This window comes from Babylonia areolata, chromosome 22, assembly GCF_041734735.1.
Source record: "Babylonia areolata isolate BAREFJ2019XMU chromosome 22, ASM4173473v1, whole genome shotgun sequence".
Lineage (NCBI taxonomy): Eukaryota > Metazoa > Mollusca > Gastropoda > Neogastropoda > Buccinidae > Babylonia > Babylonia areolata.
In genome coordinates, this window is record NC_134897.1 from 1,383,018 (window position 1) to 1,408,751 (window position 25,734).

Below are 25,734 nucleotides of genomic sequence, written 5' to 3' on the forward strand. Positions count from 1 at the left end.
GGATTCACTTCAGTGTAAGTCTCTCTGTCTGTCTGTCTGTCTGTCTGTCTGTCTCTGTCTGTCTGTCTGTCTGTCTGTCTCTCCCTCCCTCTCTCTGTGTCTGTCTCTCTTTCTCTCTCTCTCTCTCTCTCTCTCTCTCTGTGTGTCTGTCTGTCTGTCTCTCTCTCTCTGTCTGTCTCTGTCTGTCTGTATGTCTGTCTGTCTCTCTCTCTCTATCTCTCTGTCTATCACTGTCTGTCTGTCTCTCTTTCTCTCTGTCTGTCTCTCCCTCTCTGTCTCTGTCTGTCTGTCTGTCTCCCTCTCCTATATTTTCTTCTTTCTTTTTTTTTTTGCATTGATGGCTTGACTTAAAAAAGCAATTGTTGCTCATTCAATTTTCACAAAAAAAGTGTCAGTGTCTTTCTCTCAGTTTTGGATTAACAGCAGGCTTAATGTTCGAGAATCAGATTTTTATGAAATAGAGTGACGCAACTTTTGGAAATAGTTTAATAGGTAGGTACTTTTTTCTACGAATGACACTTAAAATGTCTGGTATCAATACATTGAGAAATATCCCAAATATTTTTTATTAACGTCAACATATTTAGTTTACAATGCTCTCTCGCTCTCTCTCTCTCTCTCTCTCTCTCTCTCTCTCTCTCTCTCTCTCTCTCTCTAGTCAGACAGGTTTAACTTTTTTTTTTATTCCGTACCCAGTGTTGGAATATGTTGCATTGTGCATTGATAGATGAACGAACGGAGTTGTTATATTTTGTGTGGCCTGTTGGCTACTGTCATTTTTCTTCAAAGATGGAACTTTGTTTTGTTTCATTATTTGCTTTCACATTTCATTCGTTCATTATAATGGTTTATTATAAATTGAAAGTATGCTGATGCATTCGCCCATGTCACAAGGACCTCATGGCCAATGGCATTAAACTGTGAAGGAATCAAAGCGTCTGTCTGTCTGTCTTTCTGTCTCCCCTCCCTCCCTATCTCTCTCTCTCTCTTTCCTTCTTTCTTTCTGTCTGTCTCTCCCTCCCTCCCTCTCTCTCTCTCTAGGCTCGATAGATACATACATATTTTGGAAACTTTTTGATACTCAAATAGAACCAATGATAACATACGGTGCCGAAATTTGGGGACTTTCTGATATCAAAGATTTAGAAAAAGTACATACATTAGCTATTAAACGTTTTTTAAATGTTCCATTACATGCTTCAAATACTGTATTATATGGAGAAAGTGGTAGATACCCATTATATATTAAATCATGTGTGAAATGTATAAAATATTGGTTAAAATTAATAAGGCTACCCACATCGAGATTATGTAAGCAGGCGTATGAAATGTTAGTAAATGAACATGAGAGAGGGAAGGAAAACTGGGTATATTTTGTAAAGAAGACATTAACTGTAAATGGATTTGGGATTGTGTGGATGTGTCAGGGAGTTGGATGTGTAGAAGGATTTGTTTCAGAATTCAAAGATAGGCTAATTGCTTCATATAAACAGAATTGGCACTGTAAAATGGAAAACACTGAGAAATATAGATGGTTTTATAGTTTTAAAACTATATTTCAAACAGAAAAATATATCACAGTCGTGACAAACAAGTGGCACCGAACAAGTCTCGCCAGATTTAGAACGAGAACGATTGGGTTTAATGCTTATGAAAAGTGGTTTCAGACTGAGCCCTCGTTACTCTCCCCTTGTCCGATGTGCGGTCATTTAAGGGAGGATGAATTACCTTTTTTTTGTTTAGTTGTAAAGCTTATGACGATATTCGAGAAAAATGTGTTGTATTTAAAACAAATTTAGCAAAGAATGAAGATATTTTTGGAGTGCTTAATCTAAATCAGGAAACTTCACTACAGTCACTTGCAAAATATATTGCCGAAGCGAATAACATGCGACGAAAAAAGCAACAATCATAAAATAGTATCAGGTGTTGCTCATTGTTAAAATTGAAATCTGTGTTGTCATTCTCATATGGAAAATATTTATGTTATACATTTATATATGTTTTTTGTTTTTATTTCTCACTACATGCCATTACCTTCTTTCTCTTTCTTTCTTTCTGTCTGTCTCTCCCTCCCTCTCTCTCTCTCTCTCTCTTTCTTTCTTTCTTTCTGTCTGTCTCTCCCTCCCTCTCTCTCTCTCTCTCTCTCTCTTTCTTTCTTTCTGTCTGTCTCTCCCTCCCTCTCTCTCTCTCTCTCTCTTTCTTTCTTTCTTTCTGTATGTCTCTCCCTCTCTCCCTCTCTCTCTTTCTCTTTTTCTTTCTTTCTGTCTCTCTCTCCCTCCCCCCTCTCTCTCTCTCTCTTTCTCTTTCTTTCTGTCTTTCTATCTGTCTCTCCCTCCCTCCCTCCCCTCTCCCTCTCTCTCTCTCTCTCTCTCTTTCTCTCTCTTTCTTTCTTTCTGTATGTCTCTGTCTCTGCCTGTCTCTGTCTCTCTCTCTCTCTCTCAATCTCTGTCATACATTGGCCATGAAAAGGTTTTTGATTGTCCCCCTGTATGCATCAAACACGCAGCTTGGTGGTGAAACTGGAAGATACTTACTGCATATGTAGGATACCTCACGTCAGAAGTAAAACCTATGGACACAGATCGTTTTCTTTTCAATCGCCAAAGACGTGGAACAAGCTCCCTGATAACCTCCGTCATTCTGATTCCCTCGCATCTTTTAAATCTCGTCTCAAAACTCACCTTTTCCCTTAGCAATAAATTCAATTGTGGCAGGTCCACGTCCTTTGCGTTAGCTGTGCTTGACTATGTGTGTATACATATGTATGTGTACATAACTACATGCATGTATATGAATGTGTATTGTGTGTGCGTGTGTTTATGTAAGTTTGTGCCTGCCTATGTGTACGTATGTGTTAGGGTAGCTGTGTTAGATACACATGTATGTTAAAATGTATGTATGCAGCGTGTGTGTGCGTGTGCGTGTGCGTGCGTGCGTGCGTGCGTGCGTGTGTGTGTGTGTGTGTGTGTGTGTGTGTGTGTGTGTGTGTGTGTGTGGTCACATTTTGGTGTGTGTATGTAACATAGATATGATGTTTTATGTTAACAAAAGTGTTTTGGTAAAGCACCTAGAGCAGATTTCTGGATAGTGTGCTATATAAGTATCCATCATTATTGTTATATGTCAGAACATCAGTGAAATGTATTCGATATTAACTGAAAGTAGTTTCGCTTCATAGGCAGGCATACGAAATCCTTTTGTTTCATTCAACATGAATGTGACCATTACAATTGGGCATCGATTGTTTAAAATCTCTTGTAAAAAAATGGCTTTGGGATTGTGTGTGTGTGTGTGTTTGTGTGTGTGTGTGTGTGTGTGTGTGTGTGTGTGTGTGTGTGTGTGTGTGTGTGTGTGTGTGTGTGTGTGTGTGTGTGTGTGTGTGTGTGTGTGAGAGAGAGAGAGAGTGCTTCACGTCAGTAGTCTCCAGACATTCTCCAGAACTGTCAGTGATCATGAGCAGTGTGTGTGTGTGTGCGTGTGTGTGTGTGTGTGTGTGTGTGTGTGTGTGTGTGTGTGTGTGTGTGTGTGTGTGTGAGTGCTCCAGACATTCTCCACAACTGTCAGTGATCATGAGCAGTGTGTGTGACAGCAGGTGACAGACACAGAGGCCGCTGCATCATGGAAGGAAGCTCTAGCATCTCACTGCTGCTGCTGCTGGTGACCGCCTTGTGGGGCTGTGAGTCACTTGGCTGTCGGGCTGTAGACAGGGGAGCATGTTGTCTGTATATAGGCTGGCAGGCCTGTGTGTGTGTGTGTGTGTGTGTGTGTGTGTGTGTGTGTGTGTGTGCGTGCGTGTGCGTGTGCATCGCATGGGTGTGAGTAAAAGCGTTGTCCTTTTTATCGCTGTTTCTGCTAAATGGCAGAATAGAAAAGAATCGTCATGTAGAGACAGTCAATAACTGAATGAAAACATTTCCCTTTATACATCAAGAGATACAGAATACACCCCAAAACGGTATGCACTTTCTGTAGCTAAATGATGAATTAGATGGGTTCTTATATAGTGCCTATCCTCAGTTGGAGACTAAGCTCTAAATTCTTTGGAAACACGGGGTCATTTGCACAACAGGCTGCCGACTTACAGCTGCCACTGGGCGCTCATCATTCGTTTCCAATATCATTCAACTAGATTTAAGGCACGCACACACGCACAACTCAGAGATACATGTAACATATTACGTGTATGACGTTTTTGTTTATCTACTCTGCCATATAGGCAGCTATACTCTGTTTTCAGGGGTGTGCATGCTGGGCATGTCCTTGTTTCCATAACCCACCGAACGCTGACATGCATTATAAGATCTTTAACGTGTGTATTTGATATTCTGCGTGTGTATACACACGGAGGGGGTTCAAACACAAGCAGGTCTGCACATGTGTTGACCTCAGAGATCGGAAAAATATCTACCGTTTACCCACTAGGCGCCATTACAAAGATTCGAACCCGGAACCCTCAGATTGAAAGTTCAACACTTTAACCACTCGGCTATTGCTCCCGTAAATAATGCTAATTACTAGATGGGTGTTCATTATTATTTATGCATTACACTTTTGTTTTAAGTGACACGCAAATGGTCAGCAAGAAACATTGGAAAAGCCACCTTCTGAGCGTCATGAAAGCATGCGGAAATCTCTCCTCAGTTTGACATGTGCGCCACATTTCTCCTCTGTTTGACATGTGCGCCAAATCTGTTATCAGTTTGACATGTGCGCCAAATCTGTCATCAGTTTGACATGTGCGCCAAATATCTCCCCAATTTGACATGTGCGCCAAATTTCTCCTTAGACTAACGTGCATCAGGTCTTTCCTCAGATTGATGCAGACGTCAAACCTCTTCTCAGATTGACATATGCGTCAAGTATCTCCTCAAAATTGACTTGAGCGTCAAACCTCTCATTGATATGTGCGTCAAATCACTCCTCAAAAATGACATGAGCGTCAATCCCCTCATTGATATGTGCGTCAAGTCTCTCCTCTGACTGACATGTGTGTGAGACATTCTTGTTTTGATGTTTTGAATCACCTCCATTCGTTGTCCTCTCTCTCTCTCTCTCTCTCTCCCTCTCTCTCTCTCTCTCTCTCTCTCCCTCTCTCTCTCTCTCCCTCTCTTACTCTGTGTGTGTGTGTGTGTGTGTGTGTGTGTGTGTGTGTGTGTGTGTGTGTGTGTGTGTGTGTGCGCGCGCGTGTACACCACGTGCATGTTGCAGGCCAGGCAGGTCCTCTGGACCTCCGTGCACAGAATACGATCAGGTGGGGGGGCATGCCAGACACTGGGGACAATGATACCACTCTGCTGACAGGAGGACTCAACGTCCGGGACAACAACCCACCCATCAAGGTCAGTGCACAAGGAAACAAGGAAAAGCTGGTGTGTCTGTACGTGTGGACCAGTGTTCACAGCGAAAGTACAGGTTCATTCTGAACACAGTCACACACTGTCAGTCATACATCGTTCACACTGAACACAGTCACACACTGTCAGTCATACATCGTTCACACTGAACACATCACACACTGTCAGTCATACATCGTTCACACTGAACACAGTCACACACTGTCAGTCATACATCGTTCACACTGAACAGTCACACACTGTCAGTCATACATCGTTCACACTGAACAGTCACACACTGTCAGTCACACATCATAATAATGATAATGATAAAAAAATAAAAATAATAGCAATGATGATGATGATGATGTTTGAATCATATTATTCTGGTGTATCTTGGGCATTCAAAAAATCTTTATGGGCAATTAAAATTTCTTTTTAAGTCCGCGGTGAAGGAGACGTGGCTATCGTCGCAATCACACTGCAACATTTAGCCGTTTTCTCTGGATCTAGATAGATGTACAAGTTTAGTTACACCCACCGGGAATGTACGACACGGTCGATTCAATTTCCCTTTTATGTTCAATCTAGTTTTGTAGTTTTAACGTTGATATGAAAATTGAGTATTTTGTTAAACTAATAACATTTAGAGCCAAGTACAAGTACTTCTAAACGTCGTTTGAAGTGAAAAGGACATCATTTTGAGAATAGTCAAGACTGGAAATTTTTACGTTTCATCAAGGTTATTAACTCTCATGGTTTATTATTTTAAGTGTGAATTCCGACTGATTTTGTTGATATTTTTTATGACAGTTTGGGGCATAATCCAGTAAGTGATGAGGCGTTCACAAATCTTTCTCTGACTACATATTTAACACTCTCCTTCACCAACTTTCCATCACATGTTATCGCGTATTGTTGATTGAATATTGGATTGAACGGGCAGGTCAACTACTTTAAACAAAATGGCGTCCTTCGCGTTCGCGTGGAATATGAGCACGAACTTTGAATATGTATAGATATGTGTACGCAATTGATTTTTGCCCATGACCTTCAGGGCTCAGCCGATAGATTTATAAAGTCCACTCGTAGAACTGATTTTAGTCATTTCCGAAAAAGACCACTTGGGCGAATGAACATAGTGAAAGCCCTGTACTCTGAGAGTAAAACACACAAGCTGTTTATGTATTGTGTATAATTTCAAAATGTAATGTTTAAGATGAGAAAGATCAGTCTAAAGCAAATTAAGCCCCATAGCATTAATTACAGATAAATTCCCCCTTTTTACTATCAAAGTGCCAAGTTGAGAGAGAGAAAAAAGAGATAACACTAAATTCAGTTTGCAGTCTGGCTTCGTTTTTTCATTTTCTGTGCCCATCCCAGAGATACAATATTGTTTTAAACAAGATGACTGGAAAGAACTGATTTTTCCTATTTTTATGCCAAATTTGGTGTCAGCTGACAACGTATTTGCAAAGAAAATGGCAATGTTAAAGCATACCACGGACACACAGACAGACAGACAGACAGACACACACACACACACACACACACACACACACACACACACACACACACACACAGAGAGAGAGAGAGAGAGAGAGAGAGAGAGACAGAGACAGAGACAGAGACAGAGAACCGAACACCAGGTTAAAACATAGACTCACTTTGTTTACACAAGTGAGTCAATAAAATGAAATACGGAAATATGTAAACAAACAGATACATGAATAAAACAAAATGAAAATAATAAAAATGAAAATAAGATAAAAAGACAATTATGATAATTAATTAACAAATACGCGGATATAGACACACAGACACAGACACACACGAACACACACACACACACACACACACACACACACACACACACACACACACACACGCACACCCACCCACACACACACACACACACACACACACACACCATCTCCCATTTTATCCTGTACCTGCCCCCTCCCATACACGCACACTCCTTAGATGTATGACTGACAGTGTTTGACTGTTCAATGAGAATGATGTATAACTGACAGTGTATGACTGTTCAGTCTGAACGATGTATGACTGACAGTGTTTGACTGTTCAATGAGAATGATGAAAAACTGGCAGTGTATGACTGTTCAATGTGAATGATGTATGACTGACTGTTTGACTGTTCAATGAGGATGATGTATAACTGACAATATTTGACTGTTCAGTATGAACGATGTATGACTGACAATGTATGACTGTTCAGCGAGAACAATGTATGACTGACAGTGTGTGACTGTGTTCAGTGAGAACAATGTATGACTGACAGTGTGTGACTGTGTTCAGTGTGAACGATGTATGACTGACAGTGTGTGATTGAGAGTGCGTGAATCAGGACGGAAAACAACAACAAACAAACACTGTAACGATAACTTCAGCGTTGATCCTTTCACTTCAGGATATGAGGGACTGGAAAATTGTGGGAGGGACGGCGCTGTCACCCAACGAACGACCATACTTGGTACTGGTGCACTACAATTCTGCCAACATATGTGGCGGTAGTGTCATTGACGAGTGGCACATACTCTCTGCTGCCCATTGTTTCAAGTAAGACACATTTTGTCTCTTGATCTGCTTCTTTGTTGGTTTTTATGTGTGCGTATAATCGGCTTGTCTCTCTGTCTGTGTTGTTTGTATGTGAGCAGTGAGTGAGTGTGTGTGTGTGTGTGTGTGTGTGTGTGTGTGTGTGTGTGTGTGTGTGTGTGTGTGTGTGTGTGTGTGTGTGTGTGAAGTCAAAATTTTATTTCATGATGGTAAATTGAATGAGCAACAATTGCTTTTGTTTATTTTTTACATCTAGCCATCAATGCACACAAAAAAAAGAAGAAAATATATAGCAGAGAGAGAGAGAGAGATAAGCATATGAAAAGCAGCAATAACAACAACAACAAATTGCACACACACACGGATATAAATATATATATATATATATATATATATATATATATATATATATATACAATTAAATACACAATTGCATTTCTATTTCACACACACACACACACACACACACACATACACACACACACACAAATGAACACAAATGCTTGGACACAAATACACCATGCCTATCCCATCCACATGCACATATTCCCTCATTTAATACAAAATCCTTGCCAACACAAACTTATACAATGCATTTCATATTTGATAAAGAAGTAGACATTTCTTTCTCCAGTTCTCTCCGCAATCTTGGTTTTTACCTGGATTCATCCCTCACGATGGAAACTCATGTGAACCACCTTAAAGTTCTTTACTTTCAGCTTCGTAAGATAAGTAAAATCCGCCCTTTCCTGTCTGTATATGCTGCCAACAAACTTGCTGTTGCCTTCATTTTATCTTGCCTAGTTTATTGCAATTCTGTCTTAGCTGGCATTCCCAATGATAAACTCTACAAGCTCCAGAAAATATCGAATAGTGCAGCTGGACTCGCCCTTATAAAGTCGAGGAGAGAGAGAGTGCTACTGCTCTCCTGTGGACACTTCACTGGTTGCCTGTTCAAGCCAGAATTGAATATGTAGTTGCCTGTCTATGCTTTCAGTGCCTGAATTATAATACGGCTCCCTCATATCTTTCTGAGCTTGTTGACCCGTGGTTGACAAACAGAACATTCAGATCTCTTGGCTCCTCCCAGCTAACTGTTCCCCGATACTTCCTTAACTCCCGTGCAAAGAGGTCATTTTCCTACCTTTAAAGCAAATCTTAAACGTGTCTCTTTAAAAAAAAAAAAAAAAAAAAAAAAAAAAAATACTTGTCATAACTCAAATAGTGTTGTTATCCCAGGCTCATGACAATGTGAGTGTGTGTGATGGGTAAGTAGAGAGAATGGGGGAGGGTAGATGGATGGTGGTGGTGTGGATCGAAAGGGAGAATGACTGCCGATTTGCACCCCTTTTAAATTAACTGTTTTACCTTTTCTATCGAAAACTTTATTTTACAGTTTTTACAAAATCTATGGCAAGCAAATTACAATCATGCTACTATTTACGTGCATGTATTGTATTTTAAGTGAAAACTGCTAATATCTTAGCCGTTTAATCATGTGTGTGTGTGTGTGTGTGTGTGTGTGTGTGTGTGTGTGTTGGAGTGTAACAGTTGTAGTATTGAGAGTATGTTACCTTGTGGGTTTTGTGCATTGTGTTTTTATAATATTAATGATTCTGTTTTATGTCTCTACTACTTTTTATGTGCTTTCTTGTTTCACTTTATGTACTGGATTGTAAAGCGTTTAGAGTTTGCTTATGCTTGAATTATAGCACTTTATAAAACTAAAATATTATTATTATGAACTAATAGATCAAAACGTGTATTACTGTTAATCATTTTCAATGAGGTGATTCTTCAGATTTTTCTTGAATACGTTTTTATTCACGATACTTTTTACAGTAAGTGGAAGGTCATTCCATAAATTGCCACCTGAATACAGAAAACTGGATTTGAAAAGGTTGTTTCGATATGCAGAGTATATGGTTGTGTTCATTAGTTTTAAAAGTGTCTGCAATCTTTTTTGAAGTATTTCCACAATAACATTATGCATGCAAACAGCTTTGTTGAAGTACAGCCTGTTGTCAAAAGATAATGTATTCAGTTGTTTATAGTCTATTGGCTCGATTCTAGCAATATTATTTTCAGTGCTCTTTTATGCATACAGTGAATAAATTTCATGTTTGAGAGGCTATTACTGTCCCATAAAGTCGACGCATAATCCATTACTGGCAGAATGTGTGCACAGAAGAAGAGCTTTCATGAATGGACATTGAGGATCTTTTCAATTTTTGCTAGCTGAAGTTTTCTATTAGAGAGTCGTTTTAATTAAGTACTTCGTATAATCAGTCCAAGATAGATCTTTGTCAATAATGACACCTAGACTTTTTTTTATGAATCTACCTGTTCAGTTTTATTGATGCCTAGGAATAGTGGTTTGAAGTTATGTTTCATTATTCGTCTTTTTTGTCGTGCACATACACACATGCACTTTGTTTTCTGAGCATTAATTTTAAGGACATGTGATTGAATTGCGTCCAGTCATAAAGTTTCAGAATATCATCTTGGAGGTCATCAGTTAGTTTACATGCGTCAGAATTGCTTGAATGCAAGGATGTGTCATCTGCAAACATTTCACATTTACATTTCATATAACAAGGTAAGTCATTAACATAAGTGAATGATAAGATTGGTCCTAAGATGAATCCCTGTGGTACACCATGTTTAATAGATGTAAAATTTGAGGTTTGATTACTTACTGTTACTAATTGTTTCCTGTCAGAAAGAAAAGATTGTATGAGGTGTGTATACATGGTGGTAATTCATAAGCTTCTAATTTACGAAGTAACAAGGAGTGATTGATTACATCATTTTTTTTTCAAACTCTATAAAGAGGAGACCTGAGAATCTATTTTCTTTTATGTTATGTAGATGACTGTCGGTGAGTTGTATGAGGGCTGTATGACAAGAAAGGTTTTTACGGAATCCGGACTGGTCTTCATAAATTAGGTCGTTGTCAAAGAGATAAGAATATAATGATTTTTGCAATTGTTTTTCAGTGGGTTTAGACAGCAGGCAAGACAGAAATTGGTGTACTGTTAGATGGAACAGAAGAATCACCTGCTTTGTACAGTGGGATATCTCTAGCCTGCTTGATTTTTTTAAGGAAAAGAATTCCTATCGATACACAAATCATGAAGATATGTCAGAGCATCTACAATAATAGGGAAAGAAACCTTTAGCATCCGTCCATCTAACCCGTCCAAATCACGTGTGCCACATTGTTTCTGTTGTGATAGACTTTGACTTACATCCAAGACTGTCATTGGTTGAAGACTAAATGGAACATGAATTTTCTTTGAATCAATGTATTGTTTTAGAATACAGAGGACATTTTCACTGGTCCTATCACTTGATATATTTTTTTCAGCAATGGTTTCAAAATAATTATTTAACTGATCTGCTGTGATATCAATGTTTTGTTGACGTTTTGCCACATGTTTGTCATTCAACTTGTTTATGGCTTTCCAAATCAGACAAGAATCTTTTGTATTGATTAACATTTTCTGAAAATAATTACATTTGGGTTTAAGTTTCATGACATTTACATTATTTCTTTGTTTCTTAAATTGTTCATTTGATCCATACATCTTCAAACAAAATCTGTGACGTATTTCAATGTCAATTTATTTTGTTATCCATGGTGGTTTTGTTTCCTGTCTAACTCTATTCCCAATAAATGGTGCATGTTTGTTGTACACAGAAGAGAATGTATTGATCCAAAATTGACAGCCTCATCAGGATCTCTTAACTGATATACATAATCCAAAGGTGAGTTTGCTAAATCAGAGAGAAAATCATCTTTAAAGTTCTTAAAACTCCTATATAATATAGTTTTATGTCCTACCTTTGGAATTTTAACACGATTCTTAAACCAGGTGAGACAGACCGGGAAATGTTCACTTTTGCCACAACGTGGAACACATACCTCCACAATGTGTTGTTTTGTGATTGTGTAAATGTGATCTTCTAAGGTATTTGTGTTTTCAGTTATGCGTGGTGCTCTCTCTCTCTCTCTCTCTCTCTCTCTCTCTCTCTCTCTCTCTCACTCTGTGTGTGTGTGTGTGTGTGTGTGTGTGTGTGTGTGTGTGTGTGTGTGTGTGTGTGTGTGTGTGTGTGTGTGTGTATTCGTTCTTTTGCTTAACGTCTGACCACATTTGTGATTTTAGACGAAAATCTATTATCTTCCCCACCTCACCCATGCCTTTAATCATCTTTCCCTGTTCCTCTCTCCTCAATTAGCATTAAAACAATAATGATAATAATAAAAGGAAGAAGAATATGAACGAAATAAAACAAACTAACTAATCAACCAGTAGAATCACTACAAAGAGCCAACTGGGCTCCAAATTAAACTCTGAACTATTTCAAACACATGTTGATTATAAGAAATTTCTAATGGAAGCGGATGGAACTGTATTTTTTTTTAAATGACGTAGGTAAATATGGTTTTAACTGTTCACAATTATTGATGATATGCACGGGGGTAATTTCATTGCCGCAAATGGAAGTCACATTTGAAGTATATTTTGTTTTTATGGCATCCAGTCATAGTTTGTATGTTAGACTGGTGAGCCTTCTGCTACTGTGATGTCCTTTTGTTTTGAAAGAAAACATGCGACCAATTTTTCGCGAGCTATTGTCAGTATTCCCTCTGTCAGGATCAGACTCCTGTTTTAGTTTATTGACATGATTCCATCAAGTTTTCTCCAGCAGAGAATAACCTTCTTGTAATGAATATGAAATATGAATTTCTATGACACTGTATATGTTCATTGCACCTTTTTTCGGACAACGATCCACCCGCTGATTTCCCTCATTTCTCACGATCCCTTCGTGAGAATGGATCCAACAAAAATTAATCTTTGTACCACAGATGGCCAAAACATGAATTATATAACGAATTTCTGTTTCGAGTTCTCCTCTTGACTTCAGTTTAAAATATTTTAATGTTTGTAAAACAGATTTAGAATCGACACAAAATAACACTTGAAATATAATAATGGGAAGATCTAGTAAGTGATTTAATCCCATCAATATAGCCATAAGTTCTGTTGTGAACAATGAATTTTTTTTTTACCGATATGATAGCACTTCTCTACTTTTAATGACGGAATTAGAATGCTGCTCCTGCCTGATTGTTATCAAGTACTGAACCATCTGTAAGGTGATTTGGGTAATTTTCTCGAATGAGAGATTTAACAAAAGCAGTGAGAGCAGGGCCTTCAGCTTTCTTTAAATCCAGGTAATTAATGTCAAATGTTGCGTTGTTCATCTCCCATTTGTTGTATATGATAACCGAGGGGCTGTCTGATATGGGTTTACTCCTGATGTTTTAAATATGTCAGAAGTATAAGTACCTATAGTCGTGAGGGAGTGAATAGACTGTGCTCTTTTAGGTATATGAAAGTTTGATTTTAAACTGATCTCGGCAATATTTGAACTGTAGTACTTCTCGGGATATATTCATCTGATGCTAGTTTCATCTGTTCTTCAAAGGGTAATACTTTAATTTATGTGTATGTTTTTTAAAGTTGAAGCATGAACTGGAACACTAATAGCAAGCTTATATGCTTTACTATCCACACTTTGTAATTTATTTAACATGTATTTTGGTGCAGAAAAGAATACTTCTTGTGCATAGGTTAGCTTTGAGCGTACTGGCGATGTTGCAAGGTGGATAAGTACAGAGGTATCCTGACCCCAGTGTTGCCTGCTAACAATCTTTAATAAGTTAAGGCCTTTTCTAGCCTTTGTCAAGAGGTATTCCAAGTGTATATTCCATGTCAGTTTTGATATGAGATATACGCCAAGGAATTTTACTACTTCTTCGTATTCTATCACTTACCCATCTATTTTATAAATGGGTAATGCGTTAAACAGAGCCATGCATGACTTTTCTGGCTGCAGAGTCAATCCATTTTCTGAATACAGTTAGTCAGCTTATTTAGTTCTTTGTGATACAGCTTCTTTGCATAATTTATCGATCTGAGAGGGGCTTTTTTTCATTGCTAGTTTCATCCATATGCATATATCGTCTGCATATTGTACCTTTTCAACATTATTTGATAAAGACTGTGGAAGATCGTGAGTTAAGATGTTGAAAAGAATTGGTGTGATTACCGACCCTTGTGGGATTCCCATGTCAAGTGATCTGGAGTTAGAGTAAGTATTTCTTACATTTGTTTTGATTACTCTCTTGCTTAAAACAGCTTTTACATAATTAAATATGTAACCTGATAAACCAATTGATTTGATTTTATAGAGTAATCTTGAATTCCATACATGGTCATACGCTTTTTTATGTCAAAGAAAGTGGCTAGCACATTTTTTTCTATGAGGAAATTGATGTTTTATCTGGTTAGTGATTTTAACTAGATGGTCAACTGCTGTTCTACCTTTTCTAAAACCTGCTTTGTTAACTGGAATTACATTGTATTGTTGTTGGGATTTTTCTTCACAGTAATGAAGAAGACTGTTTAGCACAAATCTTTCCATTAACTTTCCAACATGTGAAGTCAGGGCAATTGGTCTGGAATTGTTTTCATCAGTTTTTGGCTTGCCTTGTTTGAGGATAGGAACCACTATGGACTGTTTCCATACAACGGGCAAAGTACTGTTTGACCAACAATATTGAATATGATTATGTAGAAATCTGGAGAACTTATCCGGTAAAAGCTTAACATTTCATTTGAAATGGCGTTTGGTCCCACTGACGGTTTTTTGGTTCCAAGAGAAGATATAGTTTCTTTCATTTCTAGAAAAATGGTTGGAGCATTTGTATAATGATTACAGGTTATTTGTGGATCATCATATTTTTCGTTTGCTGCTTCCTTTTCCCTAAAAATTATTTCTTTCTTTGGCAAACCCTCTGCAAACATTTCTGCAAATGCTTCAGCTTTTTTCAAAAGCAGTCGGAAATTCCTTGTCGTGTGTTCTTTGTTAATTCATCATGAGAATGTACATTGTTGCCACATAATACACAAATATATTAAGCAAATAGATTAACTGAATTAATTATCCCTAAAATGGCCCCGATACTAAAGTTATGAAGTCAAGAATGTTCCCATGTCACTTCCATGACGACCAGCAGCATGCAAACAATCCGGGGGGAGAAACGTGTGAGGAAGCAACATGATAAAACCATTGCAATGATCACATTGAACATGACGGGCTGGGCGGTAGGCACTATGACTGGTGCCCTGGGCGGTGTCCACCCTGCAGTGCTGACGGTGCGTTCTGTACAGGTATACTTCCAACGCGTATGCCATCACGGCAGGTGAGCACAGCAAGTGGGCGAATGAACACACGGAGCAATACCGGACTGTGGAGAGAGTCTTCAAACATCCTGCTTACGATGGTCAGTGTCTCTGTTCTGACAGAATGACTTGTGTGTGTTGTCTGCTGTATGTGTTGTATTGCATTACTTTGGTTCTGTGCAGCTGTACACCACATTATATGTTTCGTGCATTGTAGTACAGTGCGATGTGTGCACTGCAGTTTATTTCACTTTGTACATGGAACAACCATGGACCATCATCTGAGCTTGATCCGCCCCTGTCCCTTCCCTTACAGGGACAACAACAAAAAAAAAAACAAAACAAACAAAAAAAAACAAACACAGGGAAATACTGACAGCACCTGGTTCAGTTCAGCACTCCTCATGACTTTGATTTTTTTTTTTTTTTTTTTAATGCAAGGTGTATCTGTTGACATTTCCTCTCATCGTTCAATGTCCGTCATTTACAGACAGTTGATAGCACGTTGTGTTACAAAAAAAACAACACCCAAAAAACAAAAACAAACAAACAAAAAAACAACCAAATGCGTGGTCACATAAATGACACAACTCTTTGATTAAAGTGATGGATGTATCCTAAATGTGTCTGGAATGGAGAAGCCACAGGTCACAGTGTCACATGTCAACTGGATCTTTCAAGACATGGACGTGCACCATGTCACATGCTAAACATGTAGGGGACATGTCAAGACAGAATCTATCGCACTGTGTTGGGCACTGTAGTGTTACGTTGCAACGTGCTGCATTGCTGTGTGTTGACTGTATCGTGTTGAAACAACACAGTGACGTCATGGATGTGTTTGAACAGATTATGTAAAACATGACGTTGCGGTGCTGAGGCTTTCGTCCCCCCTGGATCTGACGAGTTCTGCAGTCAGTCCCGTCAACCTGAACGCCAACGACAACTGTCCTGAGGTCCAGTCCACGTGCTCTGTGGCTGGATGGGGGCGTACTACTGAAGGTGCTGTGTTCATGGAGAGAGAGAGAGAGAGAGAGAGAGAGAGAGAGAGAGAGAGAGCGAGAACAAGAACGAGAACGAGAACAAAACTTTAATCTCCAGGCCTCCGGCCCCTAGAAAGAGGTCAAAAGTACACAATATGGTGATCACTCAGCCACAACAAAATGTAAAACACGTACTAACTTAACCTGTAGAACAAAAGTGCTTCTTGTGCATCGTAAATTAATTCTTTCATCATTGTTGTCACAGAATTCCTGTTGTATCTTCAGGGCATTAAATATATAAATGCAGAGTTTACGAATACTGTAAACAGAACCATTCTTCATCAAGTGAACATACGATTGACCTTCAGAGTTCAGATGTTTTTGCCGCAGGTTATTGTAAAGCACACAATTGTTTATAAAATGGTTTTCATCTTCGATCACATTACAACGTTTACGTGCGTAATTTGAATTACATTTGAATGTTCTTCTAAAAAAAATGATCCATTTATTGGGAGCAAACCAAGCCGTAATTTTACCAAACAGTCCCTGAAACACTTTTATCCACATAGTCAAAATATTGCTCACACTGAAAACCAGTTTTAAACAGTCTGTAGTTATGATATATATCTTTAGACGTTACTGACTCGTCCCACTCCCGCATAAGTATATTTTTCATTCTTTGCTTAAATAATAACAAAAATGTTTGCTCACAACCAACACCTTGTTGCAACCAGACATATCCAATCCCAAGTCTCAATAAAGTATTTTTTACTAAAGACACCCAGCATTTTTTCCCCTTTCGTCTAAGTTAAACAACATCAAATATGCCTGTCTGGGTAATCGGTGCACATTCATATTTAGCAACCTTAACCAGTACTTGATACACCTTGTTGCACTATTTATATACAGTGAATAACGTCCTAATTCGCCGTATGCAAACTTGTTTGGTACTCTAAGTGTTATGTTCAAAAAAACGTTTACATGCAAAGGAATGAACCTTCTCAATATTATCAAGTCTGTTAAGAAGCGTACAAAAGAATGGGTTGTATTTGAGTGAGCATCAAATATTTTGAAAAACATCCTTTGGAAATATCATTCAGCTTCGTTATATATTTTATACAGTCAATGCATGCATGTTTGCCTTTTGCTGCTAAAATCCCTACTCCTTTGTTTATACTCATTTTTGTTGTAAAAACAAACCCTAGATAATTATATTCATTCACTACTTCTAGAGCATTTCCATCGAGATTCCACTTTTCATATCTTCCCAAAAAGCCACCTTTTCGAAAAACCATCACTTTAGTCTTGTCAGTATTTACATTCAAGAAGAGTGCTTAACATGCATAATTCAGAATATTAATTTGATTTTGCAGACCAATCGCAGTGTTAGATAGCAATACAATATCATCCGCGAACAGAAGAATGAACAACTCTAATAAATCAGGCAAAAACTGAATTCCATGAATACCACTGATTTCAGCTGCTGAAGCAATTTCGTTAACAAATAACGAAAACAATATAGGGCTTAACATACAACCTTGCCTTAAGCCAACGGGACAATCAAAAAACTCAGTTAACTTATCTTCAATACGTACGCACGACGTAACACATTTATACATAGCAATGATAGCATTCATAAATTTCCCCTTTATACCTTTCTGAATCAAAATATCAAACAAAGGCTGATGTTGCACAGAGTCAAATGCTTTTCTCAGATCAACAAAACAGGCGTAAAGCTTGCCTCCCTTCTTTGATAAAGATTTCTCAATAACCGCGTACAGAGTAAAAATATGATATGTTGTGGCATAACCACGCCTGAATCCAGCCTGTGACTCTGTTAGCATATTATTTTCTTCAGCCCATTTGACAAGTCTTCCATTTAGCACTGATGTATAATATTTACTAATAAGACTGAGCAAAGACACGCCCCTATAGTTGTCTGTTGAACTACTATCTCCCTTTTTAAAAATTGGAACAATTATTGCCTTCGCCCATTAATGTGGATACGTACCTTTATCGAACAGAATGTTAAACAGTTTTATTATAAAAAAAAAAATGTACAGCAATATTATCAGCTGATTTTAACATTTCTGCAAAAATACTGTCTACACCACAAGCCTTGCCTTTTTTTTTAATTTCCGAATAGCATCTGCAACTTCTTGTTCTGAAGTATCATGACTGAGTTCATCAGATATATTTGATTCCTCTGGTTGCACCTCACTAATGGCTCTGTTATCAGTAGTGATAACCTCGTTCTGAGTAAATAAATTCCGAAAGTGTTCAAACAATTCATTTTCTTTAATGTCTTTACATACTCCTATTTTCCTTCTTCCAGACACTTGCTTTGCTTCTTTCCAAAACTGTTTGCTGTCTTTGCTCAGTGATGCTAGACGTCTGGCTTTATCACGTCTATAGTTGACTTTCTTTACCTTATATAAATCCTTATATTCCTTCCGAGCTTTCACATAGGGTAATCGGTGCTTATCATCTTTGGTTTGTCTTAACATTGTGAACAATTGTCTTTGTGTTTTGTACCTTTACATTCAGCATCAAACCATGGGGCATCTCGCTGATCACTCCCAACACACTGCAATTCACTCCTTTCTAACTGTCCACAGTATATTCTTTATAAGCTCCAAAAGGTACAGAATTCCGCAGCAAGGCTCGTTCTTCGAGCGAAAAAAATATGATCATGTTCAACCACTCCTTCAAGCACTTCACTGGCTCCCAGTCCAAACACGGATTAAATATAAACTCGCAACGCTCTCATAATTTTTTTCACTGGTTCATCCCCTGCTTACATCCATGACCTTCTGTCTGTCTACACACATTCTAGACAATTGTGCTCATTCTCTGACTCTCGTCTTCTGTCTGTCCCGAGAATTAAAACTAAAACGTATGATGAAAGAGCTTTCTCTTACAATGCTCCAAAGTGTGGAATTCTCTACCTTTCACTATTCGTCATATAGAAACTGCCTCAGCCTTTTAAAAAGATAGTTCTAAAAACCTGTCTGTTCCAGCATAATAACTGACCCGTCCTTTTTGCCCACTATTTTGTTTTCATACAGGTGTTTTATTGTAAAATTGAAATTGTTTTTATCAGTGATGATGAACATGTATGCTTTTCATCTCTTATTTTCTCACAAAACTTTTGAATTCGTGCATGCGTATTAGACTATGAATTCTGTGTGTGTGTGTGTGTGTGTGTGTGTGTGTGTGTGTGTGTGTGTGTGTGTGTGTGTGTGTGTGCATTTTGTCTGTCCGTGCGTTAATGTTTCTTTGATTGCGTGGATGATGACAGCAGGTCCTGTTCGGAGTTTGTTGGGGGTGGCTGTTCTTCGCGTGGAGGGGTTTTGGAGATTTTTATATGTGGTTGTGATTTTTGTTTTGTGTTTCTTCTTATGTCATATTTTGCTCGTGTAATGTGCTTTGAGCATTATTCTATCTTAATGAAAGGCTGAATAGAAATAAAGAATTAGTAGTAGTAGTAGTAGTAGCAGTAGTAGTAGTAGTAGTAGTATCATCATCAACATCATCGTTGTCGTCGTTGTTGCTGTTGTTGTTGTTGTTATATGTCATGGAAAAAGGTGAAAGAGAGAAGAAGAAAAATCACCGTGCAGAAAAACAGATATGATGAAAAACACACACACACACACACACACAGACACGCACGCGCACACGCGCACGCACACACACACACACACACACACACACACACACACGCACGCACGCACGCGCGCTCGCACACACACACACACACACACACACACACACACACACACACACACACACTGACAGATGGATAGTAGAAAGAGAGAGAGAGAAAGAGAGATTTCATCGGTATCGACAACTGGATGACTAAAGCCATATTGTTGTTACTACCAAATCCACATACAACAGTTGCAATCAATACAATTACTACTACCATCACCAATATCACTTGTACAACTGCTATTGTCACCATCATGATAGAATGAAATGAATGTATTCATGCATGCACACGAATGACAAATGGGAAGACAATGAAAGAAATGCAAACAAGCAAACCAAACCAATAGAAATGCAAAGGAAAAGAAGAAAGAATAAAAGCAAGAACAAAGAGAAAGATTAACAACGGATTCAATTCGTGAGACATATAGATGCCCTAATTATTACTGTCAACGGTCGTTTCTATATCTGAGTCATGTATGGTTGGAATAATTGAAGATGTTTATGAAAATTTGATTTGAAAATAGGTAGGGAACTGCTCGTTTGTACGTGTATTTGTATTTGTATTTCTTTTTATCACAACAGATTTCTCTGTGTAAAATTCAGGCTAGTCTTCCCAGGGAGAGCGCGTCGCTACACTACAGCGCCACCTGCTTCAGTTTTAGTTGTTTTTTTTCTATCAAAATGGATTTTTCTACAGAATTTTGCCAGGAACAACCCTTTTGTTGCCGTGGGTTCTTTTACGTGCGCTAAGTGCATGCTGCACACGTGACCTCAGTTTATCGTCTCATCCGAATGACAAGCGTCCAGACCATCACTCAAGGTCTAATGGAGGGGGAGAAAATATCGGCGGCTGAGCCGTGATTCGAACCAGCGCGCTCAGATTCTCTCGCTGCCTAGGCGGACGCGTTACCTCAAGGCCATCACTTCACTTAGGGAGTGAGTTCCATAGGGATGCACCTGAAAATGCAAAACTTGTTTTGAGCAGAATGCGGGTGCGTGGTAAAATGTACTTGTTAAGCCGTATCGGCATGAGATTCGGGTAAGCAGATGATGTAGAATTTGTGGTGCCAAGTTATAGTGGTCAACAAGATCAAAAGCTGTCTTTAAGTCATGAAAAACAGCACCTACCATTTCACTGCGGTTGACGCCAGACAACCATGAATCACACAAACGGACAATGCTGTTTGATATAAATAACGATGTCGGAACCCGACTGCAAAGGATGGAAGAGTTTGTGAGTTTCAAGATATTGCATAAGATGTTTGTAAATATGTCTTTCGTGTGGTTTCGATAAAAATGAGAGAAGTGAAATGGGTCTAAAGTTGTTCAAATCTGACGTGTCTTTTGACTTCGGTAATGGGATAACTTTTGCTGTCTTAAGAGCATGAGAAATGACACCTTGTTCGATGCACACGTTTATTAAGGAGAACAACAATGTCAGGAAGCGCGAGTTTCAATAGAGAGGCACAAATTCCATCAGGTCCAATAGATCTTTTTGTTTCTCAGACTAGAAATGAGAGCACCAGTCTCGGGGACTGTATCTCAAAGGAATCTTCTTGCTCAGAGAGAGACAGAGAGAGAGAGAGAGAGAGAGGGATGAGCATTCATGTTTTGTTTCTGTTTCACCCGTTCCTCGGGCAACTAGTTGGATGACGGATAGAAAATATCTCACACTCTTCAAGAAGTGGCAAAACATCACTTCTAAAGTTAGTCAAAAACATACACTTACGCGTTCCATTACATTTTCTGAAACGCTTGCACTGGTAGTGCGTGTTTAGACATGGAAGAGTAGACCAATGTAAGAGGTGGTTTCATCTTTACTCTCTTCGAAATGTTCCGAAGCGATTTTATAGTTTATGGTTTGAACATGTAGATGTATTTGAGAATTTTACCTTGTAATCGCTGAATCGGGTGTTGTTAACACAGTTCAGTTAATAATTGTCTTTTATATTAATTTTCTTCTTTTGTTTGTAATCCTTCAAAAGGGCCGAAAGGAAATTAAATCTCCAATCTTGACCCGGATTGACAGACAGACAGATCGACAGGGAAGCAGTTGTACACAGACAGGATAACAGGCACTGAATTTATTAGCAGATAGACAGGCAGACAGACAGACCTACAGACAGCATCAGACAGACAGACAAACAGACAGCATCAGACAGACAGACAGACGGCATCAGACAGACAGACAGACGGCATCAGACAGACAGTCAGACAAACTGGCAGACAGACAGACAGACAGACAGACAGAGCCCCAGACAGACAGGTAGGTAGGTAGGGAAACAATTAATAGAGTGAGCAGAAGCACTGAAGCAGGTGTTCACTGTACAGGTGGATCTGTCAGCGATGTCCCCCTCAAGGTGGACGTTCCTGTGAAGTCTTACAGTACTTGCAGGAATGTGTACAGCATGTTTGATCGTCTCCAGATCTGTGCTGGGGACGAGGGAATTGACTCTTGTCAGGTGAGCGTCAGTGTGTATGTGTGACTATGTTGTTGTTGTTTTCTTTGTTGTGGTTGTGGCTGTTGTTGTTCTTGTTGTTTTCTCTCTCTTTGTTGTTGTTGGGGGTTTTTTGTTGTTTTTTTCTCTGTGTGTGGATTGGTGCGTGCGTGAATTTGTGTGTGTGTGTGTGTGTGTGTGTGTGTGTGTGTGTGTGTGTGTGCGCGTGTGCGTGTGTGTGTGTGTTAAACTTTAACATATTCATTTTTCTCTGGAGATACCCAATCTTCTGTCAAAATTTGACTTAACAACAGAAGAAAATGTTCATTTCACACATTCTTATTGCAATGACAATGTACATCTAGAAAGGTTCCACTAATGTTACACATTCAGGTTACCTAGCACTTTATGTGACACACTAAACAATGCCAATCGCTAACATATTTAGCACTTATCGACTAAATGATAACGATATTAATGCAGAATCTTTCAATCTATTTTGTTCAATAGCAAGTTAGAAATGGTCTGAAGTCCATTCTATTTCAAAGCTTGGAGATGCTACCTCTTTCTGTTCTTTTTTCTTCTTCTTCTTCTTTTTTTATCATCTCGTTTTCTTCATTTTTTTTTCTTTTGTCTGCCTTTTGCAAGTGGTTAACATTAGCTGATAACTTTTTAACACAGTTGCTAGCATGTATTGCTGTGCTGTTCTTGAGACAGTAATGAAAAACCTGCTATGTGTTGCTTTTGAGGTAGTGGTTAACTCTCTCCATACGAACGGCGAAAGAGACGACGTTAACAGCGTTTCAACCCAAATACTATCATCAAAATATTGCAAGCGGAAGGCTCTTACACTGAAGAGGTGAATGTTGACAAAGAATACTACAATTCTGACGACGGAAGCTAAAGGTTGGGTCATTCAGACACCCACTGGACATCCGAGGGGTCTGTGTAGAGGAGAAGAGAGGACTGGCCGTACTGAGTGAGTTAAAAACCTTTCACTTCCGACCGCGGATACATCCGCAGTTTCTGGGTACCCGCATTGTCAACAATCTAGCCAGATGTTTGAATGCGTTTGCTTTCTTGCAAATGGCGGCTGCCTTGATGTGTGATCGAAGCAGTATCAGCAAGTTTTGGCTCCATTTTGATGCGGTTTTTCTGCGTTTTGTGAAGCGAAAAGCGTGATAGAAAAAGAAAGTAATGTTATTGTTGATCAAGGAAAGTGATTCTGTTTATGCTGATGATTACTACATCCTATAAGTCCATCAACAGGAAGGGGGCAAGGTCGTGTTAGAAGTGGGTATAAGGAAAAAAAAGCATCAGCTTGAAACCTTCATTTTGGGGGGGTGTGGGCGGGGGGTGGGGGTGGGGGGGAGGGGTGGAGTATTTACTATGAAACTCTCCAGGTGAAAGCTACAAGTCGAAGTATTGTTTACAACGAGCTTTTATGTTGTGATATTATGTGGTAGTGTTTGTGGGTGTTAGGGTGTATGTGAGTGTTTATTAACAGTATTCAGTGCACAAAATTGCAATTGGTTGTTGTGTCAAAAACATGTGCTAGTACTGTAGCACCATTTCCACCCGTAAAATAGTTTTCTTTTTTCTTTTCATTTAAACTTTTTTTTTTCTTTTTTTTTTTGGGGGGGGGGTTGTTTGTTTGTTTTTTTGTTGTTGTTTTTTGTTGTTGTTGTTTGTTTGTTTGTTTGTTTTTTGTTTATTTGTTTGTTTGTTTGTTGTTGTTGTTTTCTTTTTTTGTTTCTTTTTTTTTCCCCTGAAAATCCGAATTATCTTCCCCTTATTAAGAGTTGTCTCATCCTCTCAACATTGAACTTATGATACTGACATTTTCTATTCATTTCCCTTCAAGATAAGACATACTTGTACATACTTTTGAGCATTACTTTATTTTTTGCGATTTTTAAGAGGTTGTTGATTATTTAGCAGACTTTTCCTCGAGTAGTGAAACGATGACATACATAGATGAAAACCTGAACTATATGAACAGATGATGAGGGATATATAGGCGGATAATTAACGTGTGTAATGTTTGACCAAAAGGCTAGGACAGTCAGGATCATGGCTGTATGGGTGTAGAAAGTGTGGAGGAAAAATCTCTCGCTGAAGAGAGAAAAGAAAAGGATACCAGTGTGAATGAGCTGTGTGCTTATGAATAGAAAGCGAAAGGCAAGGCGATACCAATACTTGTTGTTGTTGTTGTTGTTACCTGACAGATTACTGTCAGCTGGTCACTTATATTGCCACTTGATATTCCAGGACCAACGTTGACCTACTGCCGACAAAGCTGCTTACATAGCAGGCAGAAAATAGAGACGCTGTGGTTCACGCCTCTTTTGATTACTTACATGCTTTTCTTTTCTTTAGTTTTATACACATGTTTGTTGTTTGATTGTTAACACCACCACCACCACTGCCGGCCCCCGACATAAAAGCCAAATAGGCTAGTGTGTGTGTGTGTGTGTGTGTGTCTCCAAAATCGGTTTTTAATTTTTGTAATATGCTCAAAGGAGGCAAAAAAGTCATTTTAGCTGTAAGAAAGATGATTAGTTTTGCAAATGTTGCCTAGTTATACTTTTGGAGTTAAAAGACATTTGTGTTTTCTCAACTTTTATGTGCCATTGTTGTGTATTTGGAAATGTTTGTTATGGGCACGAAAAGAGTATTTTGCAGTAATCCTCCATACTCCAATAGGAGTGAAAGGATAATTAAAACTTGAAACTTGAACTTGTGTGTGTGTGTGTGTGTGTGTGTGTTATTGTTGTTGTTGTGGTGGTGGTGGTATGTTGAAGCGGGTTCTTTGAAACTTGAAAAGCATCTAAATACTTGTTGATATCAACACGTTCTGTGTGACTGAAAGGAATCCATTCATTAAAAGATAAGAAATAAAAGAATAAATGATAAAAACCACCAAACAGACTCAAAATGTTTTTTGTTTTTGTTTTTTTTATAATTTAGTTTATACCTTATGATCTGATAGCGTTGGGAAATCGTTTGGTGTTAGCTGGTACTTTTTTTTTAGGGGGGGGGGGCTTCGTAGGTGCTTCTTTCCTCCGTCTTCTTTTTTTGGGGGGGGGGGGAGGGGGGTCTCATTTTGTATGATGTGTTTATGTTGATTTCAACCATTCAGTCAGAGGAAAGGGAAATATCAATGCCAAAGGAAAATCTGACAGTATCAAAGATGTCTGTTCTCTGTGTGTGCAGGGAGACTCGGGCGGACCTCTGGTCTGTGAGTGTGGAGGTGTCGTCTACCAAACGGGCATCGTGTCCTATGGAACAGGTTGCGCCCGGAAAGATTACCCTGGGGCCTATGGCCGCGTGTCCAGTTACCTGCCGTGGATCCGAGCTATTGTAAACAGAGAGATATGCAACTGAGTCATGACGACCCATGATGTCGTGCTCTGTAACGATCTTCTCT

General features: G+C 38.8%; 1 protein-coding gene across 1 annotated transcript; it reads left to right on the forward strand.

Annotated features, from left to right (window-relative positions):
• On the forward strand, nucleotides 1-25,734 carry LOC143297404 (trypsin-1-like). Its single transcript, XM_076609742.1, has 8 exons — nucleotides 1-14; nucleotides 3,596-3,679; nucleotides 5,212-5,342; nucleotides 7,768-7,916; nucleotides 15,161-15,273; nucleotides 16,022-16,174; nucleotides 22,198-22,328; nucleotides 25,521-25,734. Exons 2-8 carry the CDS (start codon nucleotides 3,622-3,624, stop codon nucleotides 25,689-25,691), a joined length of 906 nt encoding a protein of 301 aa, XP_076465857.1. The 5' UTR covers nucleotides 1-14; nucleotides 3,596-3,621; the 3' UTR covers nucleotides 25,692-25,734.